The following is an 11,979-nucleotide window of genomic DNA, read 5'->3' on the forward strand; positions in this document are numbered from 1 at the left end:
TAGGGAGGCTTTGGGTGTCACTTCTTGTCAATTCCTGGGACTAGATGGGATATGTCCCTAGAAGGCGTTGCAGGAACTGTCCTCAGCACCCCCGGCTCCCACAGCAATGGTAGTGTTTCGGTGCAGCTGCAGTGCTGAGCTGTGAGGGCCTCCCATTCTGCCCCTGACCTTCAGCAGGCTACAAAAGGATCTGGAATGTTCTCTTGATGTGACTGCTATGACTTGTGGTGTATATCTGCCACATTTAAAAATGTCATTCCTCAAATAAATAGCAGAATTGGCATCTGACAGCATCAGAGTCAGCCACAGGGGCACACACTGGCCAGGTGGCTGCTGAGCTGAGGCCGCGTGCTGTGCTGTGACTCAGGCTGGGGGGCTGGCCCGACACTCCTTCCAGCCCCACCCCTTCCAGCCACCATCCCTGTGCCGCCCCAGCACACAGGGAACAGTGTACAGTATTTGAAGGCTCAGCGTTGGGCAGACAGGCCACGGGGACACAGAGGAGCACTAGACTAGGAGTCAGGATAACTGGGTCCCAGCTTTGGTATCTGACTCTAAATTTCATCATCTGTAAACTGGGCATAATGCATAATAGTACTTGCCTCCTTGCTTCCCTAGGATATTATGAATAGTAGGTTTATGTGTTATGCAAATGGTAGGGGCCAGTATTTCCGTGGACAGCTGGGAGTAACAATGGAGAACTAAGCTGGCTGACCTGACCCTGAGTTAGGGAGTGGTGAGAGAAGCAGGTGATGCATATACTGTCAAATGATGTTTGCAGCTGGAAGACAAAGGGCCGTTTGCTCTGAGCTGTCCACATCTTAGGCCTGGGCGTGAGATGAGGACTCTGGTCTCTAAACAGCAGGGACCTCAGTTTTGTTCTTGGGTGTTTGTATATGTTTCATTCCTGTGCCTTTGTATAACTGTTTTTATCTCTCCTCAACTATACTGTTTACTCAAAGTGTCAATATCATTATAGGTTGTATTCTCTTTCAGAGCACAAAACTCTATCTGATTTAGTGTCCCTCTAAAGATTAGAAGACAGCCCTGATTCCTTCGTCCACATTCTGAACCAAGATGCTCAGAGTGCTGAACCCCCAGCAGGTCTTTCTTGAGATACAGTTATGGTACTTTGTCCCCCCTTCCCTCTGAGTTGAAACCAACAACTCGGACACTGGTTTTAAGCTATTACTTCTTCTCTTTGACAAGTGAGAGTTCCTATCATAGTCCCAAAGCCTAGCAACAGGACTGCTCTGCGGGAATTTATCAAAGTGCTCCTGGAACCGTGATAGTATAATGTGAGAACCTCCTGTTGATGACTCTCTGGGTCATGTTGACAATCCAGAGAGAGTGTTTACAAATCTTAAGGTGTAAGCCCGGAGAGATGACTTGCCCGAGAACCAGCTAACTTCCGGCAGGGCCGTGGCTGGGCTCTGACATTGCTGCTGGGGTGCAGGTGGCCGAGGGGCCCGTGGAGGTCCGCCTCTGCTCAGGGCTGCCTGAGACACTGAGACAGCTGGCAGGGCCCACCAGCAGCCACTGCCTGCGACACTCTTCTCCAGGCATGAAGAGGCAGGGATACAAAGGTAGGAGGAAGGAAAGGGGAATGAAGAGATGGCACCGCCTGTGGAGGGGGTGAGAAGCGGGCTCTGGAGAGTCTGTACCCACTCGGAAAGCTGCCAGAGAAGAAAACATGCTGTGGGGGGAGCTGGCTCCGTCCCTTGTGTTCCTCCCACTCCAGGATCTCGTTCTGGCCGCCTGTCATTTGAGGAAAGTCGCCCTAAGTAAGGCTAGTCTCTGAAAAGCGTGTTGTCACCATTAGCTAATGGACATAAATGGTCTCTGTTACACAGCTGGAATGCATGCCTGTCTGTAGGAAATCCTTGCATCAGCCACAACTCTGGGTAACTTTGCATTTGCAGGGATGTGACAAGAAAGCCATGGTGTGGGACATGCGCTCCGGCCAGTGCGTGCAGGCCTTTGAGACACACGAGTCAGACATCAACAGTGTCCGGTCAGTGAGTAGAATGTTCGCTTTACTTCTCTGCTGTCCTGTGCTCTCTGGCCTGGGCTAACACTTAGCCCAGCAACCACCACCAGGCTTAGTTTACTTGGCTGAGAGAGGCCTCCCCAGCAAGAATGGCTGATTTGTGGTGGGACTGACTAGCACTCCAGGTGCCTTGGATAATGTTAATGTGATTGTACATTGATATTATCTTCTCCATTGAGTCAGTATTTCTCATTCATTCATTCAACAAATATTTATTAAGTACTTATATGCTATACAGCCATTATTCCAGGAACTGAATACACTTATGAACAAGATAGACAAGGTCTCTACTTTCCTGCAAGAGATGAGACAGTACACACATAAACAAATGTACAACTTAATTTAAGATACTGTTATGTGATAAGGAGATTAATGGGATGGGTTATTTCTTAGAATGGTCAGGGAAGGCCTCTCTGAAACAATATTAAATTGAGGCCAGCATGATACAAGAGCCAGGCTTGCGAAGTACCAGGGGAAGATAAAATGTTAAGGGACCAAACAAAAGGCCAGATTGTTGAACTGGGGGAGAGCTGTGGCTAACATCATCGCTGTTTTGCCTTTGAAAAAAAATCACTCTGCCTGCTGTATGGAGAATAGGTTCTCGGGGAGCAAGAATGGAAGTGTGATCACCAGGAAGAAGATAGTTGTGTGAGTTCGAGAAAGGATGGTGGTTGGAAATACAGAACACATAGTAGAGACAGAAATGTACAGAATTGGGAATGTCCTGAGATTTTACCCCCCTGCACACTGTCAGGGTAGGCTGCCGCAGTTTCACGGTGCTAGGTCCGAGATGAAGGACCGTTTATTACTCAAGGTTATGGCAGTAGTCAGAGTGTCAGCATTTTTGTGCTGGTACCTGAGTCCCATTTCCACAGGTGACATGAAGAAGGCCAAATGACATGCAGAATCTATGAACTGGGTCCCAAGAGAGGGGTCAGGACTTGGCATATACATTTGGAAGATGGCACTGTCCAGACAGGATATGAAATATCACCCAGGAATCTTCATTATGCCTCATGGGCAATACTAGACTTGTTCTCCTTAAAAGCAAAAACAAAATAAGAAGACTTAATTACTTTAGTAAAAAAAAAAATATGTTAATAAGAATTGTCAGCTCTCTGTCCTCAAATATGGGATAAGGTGAAAGGAAAAAGAATTTCACTTTTTGCAAATATTCAGCAATTACCTAGAAAATAAATACATCTAGATTTTACTACAGGGAGTAAATGAAGTTATTCGAGTACAAGATAGAATATCCACAAAAATAAATTCAACCCTTTGTATTCATGAAATACTGCTTAAACTTTGCCCTTTGCCCTTTGCCCTGGAGCCTCTTTCCATTGGGTCAACTTAGGCTTCCCTTTGAAAAGAGAATGACTGTGACAGAAATTATCATTATTTATTGCATGCTTTTTATTTGGCACTATGCCACATTCGTAGCACATTCTGGCTTATTCCATGTTGACAACAGGGGACATGCATTCTTATCCTCAGTTTTCAGATAAGGAAACTGAGGCTGGGCAAGGTGCAGTCACTTGCCACAAGTATCCCATGTAGTAAGTCAGTGCAGACATCTGCATGTGGCTCTGTGTATCTGATTTGAGTGTGCTTGGAACCACTTCCTTGTCCCTGAGCACTGAGCTGTCTTGGGAATGCAGCATGTGGTCAAGGGAAAAGCCGTGTGCAGGGACTACCCTATGTTCGTGCCTGGTGCAGATACCGTGTTATCTCACTTGCTCCTCACCAGCACTGCCAGATGAGCTTCCTTTCTTGGCCTCTGTAACAAGTGGTCCTTATGTCCCCTGAAGTGGAGATTCTGATTCTGAGGGCCTTGCATGGGACTGCCGCCCCTGCTGGGCCGCCAGCATTGGGAGTCACCACTTAGAATAAAGTGCTTTCTCCCCAAACTTCCTCTGCAGATACTACCCGAGTGGAGATGCCTTTGCCTCAGGATCAGATGATGCTACGGTATGTTTCCAAGTTATTGAGAGCTTTTCCTATTTAAAAGAGAGATATGCTGACTTCATTTCTCTGATTATACAGATAATGTGTATTCCATGAAAAAAATGTGGGGAAATACTAAATTACCTTAATCTTCCTACCCAAGAAGAATCATAATTGGGTGAATTCCTTTCTGTCTCTCTTTTATTTATTTTTTATTAAAAAATTATTTATTGGCCCTGGCTGGTTGGCTCAATGGTAGAGCATCAGCCTGGTGTGTGGAAGTCCCAGGTTTGATTCCTGGCCAGGGCACACAAGAAGTGCCCATCTGCTTCTCCACCCTTCCCCTTCTCCTTTCTCTCTGTCTCTCTCTTCCTCTCCCGCAGCTGAGGCACATGGGAGCAAAGTTGGCCCGGGCACTGAGAATGGCCCCATAGACTCCACATCAGGCACTAGAATGGCTCTAGTTGCAATGGAGCGATGCCCCAGATGGGCTGAGCATCGCCCCCTAGTGGGCATGCCAGGTGGACCCCAGTTGGGCACATGCAGGAATCTGTCTCTCTGCCTCCCCAATTCTCACTTCAGAAAAATAAAAAAATAAAAAAAATTATTGATTTTTAGAGAAAGCGAAACATCAATTTGTTATTCCACTTATTTCTGTATTCATTGGTTGATTCTTTTATGTGCCCTGACCAAGGGTCGAATTCACAACCTTGGTATAAATATTTATATATAGGAGTGATGCTCTAACCACCTGAGGTACCCAGCTGGGGCTTTTTTCTTTTTAAACAAAATGCTTTATAATTTGCATTTTTCTCTGTATTATATTTTCTTAATGATTAGTTTCCCATGTTTTAGACATGGTATCATTTACTTAACCAGTTTTCAACTTTTGTACATTTAGGTTTTCAAGGTTTTTTTTTCCTGTTAACGCTACTATAAGTAAATATCTATACTTTTTTGGCCCTGGCCAGTTTGCTCAGGGGATGGAGTGTCGGCTCAGTGTGTGGATGTTCCGGGTTCGATTCCCGGTCAGGGCACACAGGAGAAGCGCCCATCTGCTTCTCTCCCCCTCCCTCTCTCTCTTCTGCTCTCACAGCCAGTGGCTCAGTTGGTTTGAATGTTGGCCCCAGGTGCTGAGGATAGCTCATTTGGCCCCAGACAGGGGTTTCTGGTGGATCCCAGTCAGGGCACATGTGGGAGTCTGTCTCACTATCTCCCTGCCTCTTATTTTAAAAAAAAAAGTCAATATTTTTGTAACCTCTCATTATTTACTTAGAATTCATTCTCAGACATAAACTTAGTGAGCTAAAAATAGGCCTAGTTTTGAGGCTTTTGATACTAATTGAAAAATTATGTTGACTGATTTTTTTAAGAGAAAAAAATTATTCTCTTGTGCTCTGAAAATACCAAACAACTTATTAAATAATGGTTTCCATAAAAAATGGTTTGATTTACTACTGTGGAAGAAATTACAAAGAACTAGATTGAGGGTTTTGATAATAATGAACATTTAAAACTTCTGTATGTCAAAAAATATATAACAAAATATAATACATACATTTTGGAAAAATCCTTGCTACATATATGACAGACAAAAGCTGAAATTCTTTGGATATGAATGGGGTTGCCTAATCAATAAGATAAATACTCCAATTTTTAAAAAGGATCCAGTGCAGGCCCTGGCCGGTTAGCTCAGCGGTAGAGTGTCGACCTGGCGGGCGGGGGACCTGGGTTCGATTCCTGGCCAGGGCACATAGGAGAAGCGCCCATTTGCTTCTCCACTCCCCCCCCCTCCTTCCTCTCTCTCTCTTCCCCTCCCGCAGCCAAGGCTCCATGGGAGCAAAAGATGGCCCGGGCGCTGGGGATGGCTCCTTGGCCTCTGCCCCAGACGCTAGAGTGGCTCTGGTCGTGGCAGAGTGACCCCCCCCCAGGGGCAAAGCATCGCCCCCTGGTGGGCCTGCCGGGTGGATCCCGGTCGGGCGCATGCAGGAGTCTGACTGTCTCTCCCCGTTTCCAGCTTCAGAAAAAAAAAAAAAAAAGGATCCAGTGCAGACATTTTACAGAGCAATATGTCCAAAATGGCAAATAAGCTTAAAACGTTTTCCAAGTTACCTCTAATCCAAGAAATGTGAATTTCAGCGATCAGCTGCTCAGTTGCTAGAGAAATGCTCAGTGGCGGAGACAGTGTGGCCGAGGAGCCTGGGACAAGCCTGACTCAGGACCCCTGGTACCAGCCTTCTGAAAAGCAGTTCTGTGATATAAGAGCTTTCCAGATATCTCTGCCCTTAGATCTGGACATGCTATTTCTTGGAAATTCTATTCTAAAGGTTCTATTCCTTCACTATTGTAAGGAAAATATCAAGGATTTTTACATAAGAATGATCACCATGGTAGAGACAAAAAAGTCTTTAATTAGCCAGGGAGGAATTAGATGCAATCAAAACACTTAACAGGGAATGGCTAAATAAATTCTGATATATCTACATAAAGAATATTTAACAAACATGTTAACCATGGGTTTTTTTAAGATTATTTAATGCTATGAGAAAATGCTCGTAACATAAAGCTAGAAGTAATAATGAAACATCCACCCCATTTTAATTTATTTTTAAATTTTTAGTTTATTTTTTAATATACACACAAAATAGAAATGAGACTGAAGGAAATAGATATTAGTGAATACTTGTAGGATTCGGGATGACTTCTTTTTTATGCGTTTCTGAGTTTTTCTGAATTTCCTACAATGAACACATTATCAGAGAAAAGAAGGGTTTCGTTTTTGTTTTTGTATCCGAAGAAATCTACTTTCTGTTTCTTTACATCTCCACTGATTTGTAGAGATTCGTTGGAATTGGGAATGAGGGAGAAAAGACTACAAGAGGAAACGAAAGCAGTACTCTTATCTCTCAAACTACACAAGCCACGGGCACCTGCTGGCGGCTCTGTGGTCATTGCTTGACCAAACTAGAGCCAGAAATAAGTACTTCTTTGTTTCTTTGCACTCCAGTGTCGCCTCTATGACCTCCGGGCAGACAGAGAGGTCGCCATCTATTCCAAAGAGAGTATCATATTTGGAGCATCCAGCGTGGACTTCTCCCTCAGTGGTAAGATCTCATTTCAGAAACTTTCCCAGAACTGGAAAACAGGACCTCGGAGAAACCCAGCTCTGTGTCAGGTGGCCCGCAGCTAAACTTCCTGTGGGCCAGTACACTAAATAGTCTGCACCTGTGCCAGTTTACTCCCCGGGGCTTCCGGACCCCACCCTGCCCTTCTCCCAGTGCTGTCCACTTTAGGAGAAGTGAAGGTTGTACCCACCAAATACTGTTCTTTGAGAAAGTGATGGAACTCGACACTTTTCCTCCCTAGCCTTCCATTCTCCCCTTCATACCTGAAAAGGGACTTTTCTCCAGAGGTGGAGGGGATGAAGCAAGAGTCCCTTTCTCCATGCCCTGAAGCTCATGGCACCTCTGCCTGCACAGCTGGGGAGGATGCTAGTGAACATTAAGGCAGCTCTGGGGTCACTGGACCATTCAGTTTCCCCAGACAACCCACCCCATTCTGCATCTGAGCCTTTGTGCATGCATGCTCTACTGCAGCCTGAAACCCCTTTGCTCACCTTTCTCTGCATGGCAAACTCCTATTCAACCCTCAAGAGCCAACTCAAGTGTTGCTTCCTCTGCAATGTCCTCCTTGATCCTTCTTCCTCTGTGCTAGCATAGCACATTACACATAACAGTACTTCCATTATAGCCCTGACCACATGGTGCTACGATGATTTATGTGTCTGTCTGTCCACTACCACCCTGCTTAGGGGGCAGCAACTGTGCTTTCTACTCTCTGAATCCCCAGGGCAAGGCACAGTACCTGACACATAGGGGCACTAAATCACTGTTTGTTGAATGAATGAATGAATGAATGAGCAGACAAGTGAATGAATGAATAAATGCGTAAACAAACAAATGAGAGTCACAAAAAGAAAATCAGGAATGAAGGAACTGGTTTAATAACCATCATAGCCTCCTGCTTCTAGGTCGCCTGCTGTTTGCTGGATACAACGATTATACCATCAATGTCTGGGATGTTCTCAAGGGGTCTCGAGTCTCCATCCTGTTTGGACATGAAAACCGTGTTAGCACTCTACGAGTTTCCCCTGATGGGACTGCTTTTTGCTCAGGATCATGGGATCACACCCTAAGAGTAAGAGAAGAGTTTTTCTATTTTTATTGTGTGTGTGAGAAGAAGAGTGATTGGCCTTTCTGAAAGTGAGCTTGGTTAGGCCCAGACAGCCATGTGGAGCTCTAATTTCAGCTCTGCTTATAACCACAGAAGGAATGAATGGCCTGGTAAGGTAGTGAGTTCCCCATCAATGCAGGTGTTCAAGTATAGATCACACAACTAAGTATCAGCATGTAGTTGAGGCAATAGTTGGACTGGGTGATCAAAAGGTTCCTTTTGACCCTAAAAGTCTGATTCTCTGAGTCTAGCCTTTGACAAACCACAGATGGCCAGTCTTGCCTCCCAGAAGTATAAGGTTCTTCTTTTGTGGTTACAGACCCCTGTGAAACCCACAGAGGGGCTTTAGGAGGTCCTTGAAGCCCCTGAAATTATATGCCCAATTTTGTGTCTGTGCATTTTTTTGGGAAGTATCCTTGTGGCTTTTTTTTTTTTTAGATTCTCAAAACATTCCATGATTTTGTCAGATGTTGGCTCCCCAGAAATACTACGAAAATAGCCTATTTATAAAGCAAAGCTTACCTCAATGTGGAAGACCACAAACTTGACAGTGTTAGTAGTGTCTTAGAAGGGGAGAGCAAAGGAAATGTTTCAGGTTTTAGAGGTTTAAGGCAGGTCTTTTGATGGAGGGACTTAATTAGGATTGGACGAATTTGTGGCATAAGAGTTTAAGATTGCTGGACACAGGCTCAGGGGAGGGGGCAGATTTGAAAGATGGCTTGAAAAGTGACCAGTCATTCAATGCCCTGTATTCTGAGAAGTGAGTCTTTTCTAAAGAGGCTACTTGAGTAGTTTATTCATAAGATAAAAAGGTAAAAGGATTTTTGCGAAGTTCCCGAAACAAACAAGTCATTTGTGACTTCATCTTTCTGGGCAGGAGTTGCCTAAATTAGTCAAGTTGGGTTAATGTACCCAGGGAGCTGCGTGAACACAGAGGGTTTCAGCTGTCAGTCTGAGAGTTGCCAGTACCTAGTAGGAGGCCACGGATGCCCTTCAGACAGTTAACTAAGGGGGAGCAGTGTCAGGTCCATACAAGCACCTCTGAGCAACTAAGAATAAAGTGTTATATTTCCCAAGACATGCAAGTGCTCTATTTTGGATAGATTGGCATGTGTGTGCGCGCGCATGCGCGCATAATGAGATTTTTATTTTTATCCCTTTAAACTCAGGTTTACAAGTTGTTAACTACGAAGGAACTAACAATTATCTGTCTTTGCAGGTCTGGGCTTAATCATCTCCTCACAGTACACACCTAGGTACCCGAGGTTAGAATTTGAAATCGGCACTTGTAAATAGATCTTATTTCTAGAGGATTTGAGAGTTTATTGCAACTTGGCTGAAGGAAGCAACTCCGTGGCTGAAAGTTCACCCAACATCTCCAGTATTACTATTAACACTACCACCCCTGGGAAAATACCACTGTGAGCCCTCAGCACTACAACACCTTCACGGACACTGGTTTGTTGTTTTGTTTTTTCATTTTGAACACTTTTAAGAATTTATTTATTTTAAGATAATTCTTAATTATGCCATCTCAACTCAGCATTTAATGTTTCATATTATTTCCTTGAGTTGAATTTGTTTTCAAAGCATTTTACAATCTGATTTTTCTCTGTGCACTGGCGTTTGGAACCCTCCCTGGAAGTGCTGATTGTGGTGCTCTGTGACAGAAGAAAGTTCCGATTCCAAATGTAATTAGACAGAATCTCTTTTTTTAAAATGTGTTTTTATTGTAAAAGTATCTTTCCCAGTCTTGCATCATATTGTCTTTTTTTTCAGATGAAACACTTTCATCTCTTATGAACTTTTACAAATGAAGTACAGGTGTGCATAAAGTGGACAGGATAATTTATGAATTATGTGATGATGTGATCTCAGTGTTGTCACTTGGACGGGACAGTTTCTTTCAAGAGAAAAGCTGAATGCTATTTGTGACACAGATGCTTCTCAGAGCAACCACACCCTGTCTGTGTGGGGACACAGGACAGTAAACTTATTTATAAACCTATCACTATAAGTCATATTACGATTAGTGGTATCCCTTCAGCCTAAAGTGGGTCTTGTCCATGTCCATTATACTCAGTTATTGCGTTATGAGTGTAATTGCATATACAAATTGTTAGATCTTGAACAATAATGTCTTTGTCTTATACTGAGAAAAATAGCATAAAAGATGTCTTTATTTGAAATTCTGCAATTTCGTCTAGAGGATACCAAATGCTTTTGTTATAGGATCCATTCTTTTTTTCTTTTCTTTCTTTTTTGGTTGATACTGTTTTGTTTTTTAAAGGTATAGAGGCTTATTCTTTGTTTTAGAATATTCCTTACTCATAAAGATGGCATGCTGTAGGGAAGTAAAAAGTCACCTTAGATACCAGAAATCATTCCGGGGTGAGGCTTGCCCAGTGGGTGGCCCCGGGTCTGCTGGGCCGGGTCCTGTGGTGCCCAAGGGCTGTGTGTGCTGTGTACCCCGGGTCTTCTGGCCTCCTCCCAGCCCTGCTCCAGCCTGGCCCTTCCCTTCTTGGTAGTTCTGGCTTTGCAGGCCCTGATGCTCAGAGAGGCCCTTATGGAGCTGGAGCCGCACAGCTGCCGGACAGGCCTGGACCTGGCCTGGCCCTCCTGTCAACCTCAGGGGCTGTACCAGGGCCACCCTGAAAACCACTTGGTCAGTAGCATGATGGACCAATCAAAACTCATTCAGGCCAGCTTTTCCATCAGTTTTTTAAAAATAAAATGGTTTTATTCGGTTATTTATGAGGGTTTTCCTGCACAACAGACCCTGGCCTAGAGAGAAATATAAAAGGTCCCTGCCTTGCCTCTGAAGAGCCCAGAGAGACCGTGTCCATAGGGACCGTTTCTCAGTCACCTTCTCCCCTCTCCCCCAGAGGGCTCGTCTGGGCAGGGGCTCGGGGAAATGGCAGAAGGATCTACCCAGCCCCTGCCCACTGCTGGAAGGGGCAGGCCCACAGTGTCCCGGGGAGTCTCTGAGCTTCTCTCTCGGAACACTCCAGAGCTTGCTCCTGGTCTCCTTCCCCCGCGCCCACAGACCCTTTCATGCCTCTGCACTCTGACCTGGCCCTCTGGACGTGGAGCAAGACAGGGCAAAGGAAAAGTCACCTGGACTGAGCGGCAGCAAATGCAGGCTGCATGTTTGGAGGGGCAGAGTGCATCCCCAGTATATGTGCAAAATAGCACATACCTTTCCAATTAGAAAAGCGACTTGAAGGGCCCTATGAAAGTATTTCATAGCATACGCACCTGGTGGGCAGCAAGCCGCCTCCCCTGTGTCGTCTCACTGTGGGCGTGTGGTATTGATTGATGAGATACTTGGTGGGGAATACACTACACCGCATGGAGACTCAAGGGTAAATACTAAGTAATAAATTGTATTTTGCATATTGAAAATAATGTAGAGTGGAGTTTTTTAACCAGTTTTTCCTTTTTTTTTTTTTTTTTTTTTTTTTTTCATTTTTTTTCTGAAGCTGGAAACGGGGAGAGACAGTCAGACAGACTCCCGCATGCGCCCGACCGGGATCCACCCAGCACGCCCACCATGGGGCGACGCTCTGCCCACCAGGGGGCGATGCTCTGCCCATCCTGGGCGTCGCCATATTGCGACCAGCGCCACTCTAGCGCCTGGGGCAGAGGCCACAGAGCCATCCCCAGCGCCCGGGCCATCTTTGCTCCAATGGAGCCTTGGCTGCGGGAGGGGAAGAGAGAGACAGAGAGGAAAGTGCGGCGGAGGGGTGGAG

At 45.1% G+C, this 11,979-nt stretch overlaps 1 protein-coding gene across 2 annotated transcripts in view; it reads left to right on the forward strand.

Moving 5' to 3' along the window:
* Positions 1–11,635, forward strand: part of GNB5 (G protein subunit beta 5) — a 50,704-nt gene extending 39,069 nt beyond the window's left edge. For both annotated transcript variants that reach the window (XM_066341864.1, XM_066341865.1), the window contains 5 exons: positions 1,923–2,014; positions 3,970–4,018; positions 7,002–7,098; positions 8,025–8,191; positions 9,447–11,635. In XM_066341864.1, the coding sequence (XP_066197961.1) occupies positions 1,923–2,014; positions 3,970–4,018; positions 7,002–7,098; positions 8,025–8,191; positions 9,447–9,458 (417 nt within the window). In that variant the 3' untranslated portion in view covers positions 9,459–11,635. The remainder of the gene's footprint in view (positions 1–1,922; positions 2,015–3,969; positions 4,019–7,001; positions 7,099–8,024; positions 8,192–9,446) is intronic.
* Positions 11,636–11,979: the final 344 nt, after the last annotated feature.

The sequence above is a fragment of the Saccopteryx leptura genome, chromosome 6 (assembly GCF_036850995.1).
Source record: "Saccopteryx leptura isolate mSacLep1 chromosome 6, mSacLep1_pri_phased_curated, whole genome shotgun sequence".
Lineage (NCBI taxonomy): Eukaryota > Metazoa > Chordata > Mammalia > Chiroptera > Emballonuridae > Saccopteryx > Saccopteryx leptura.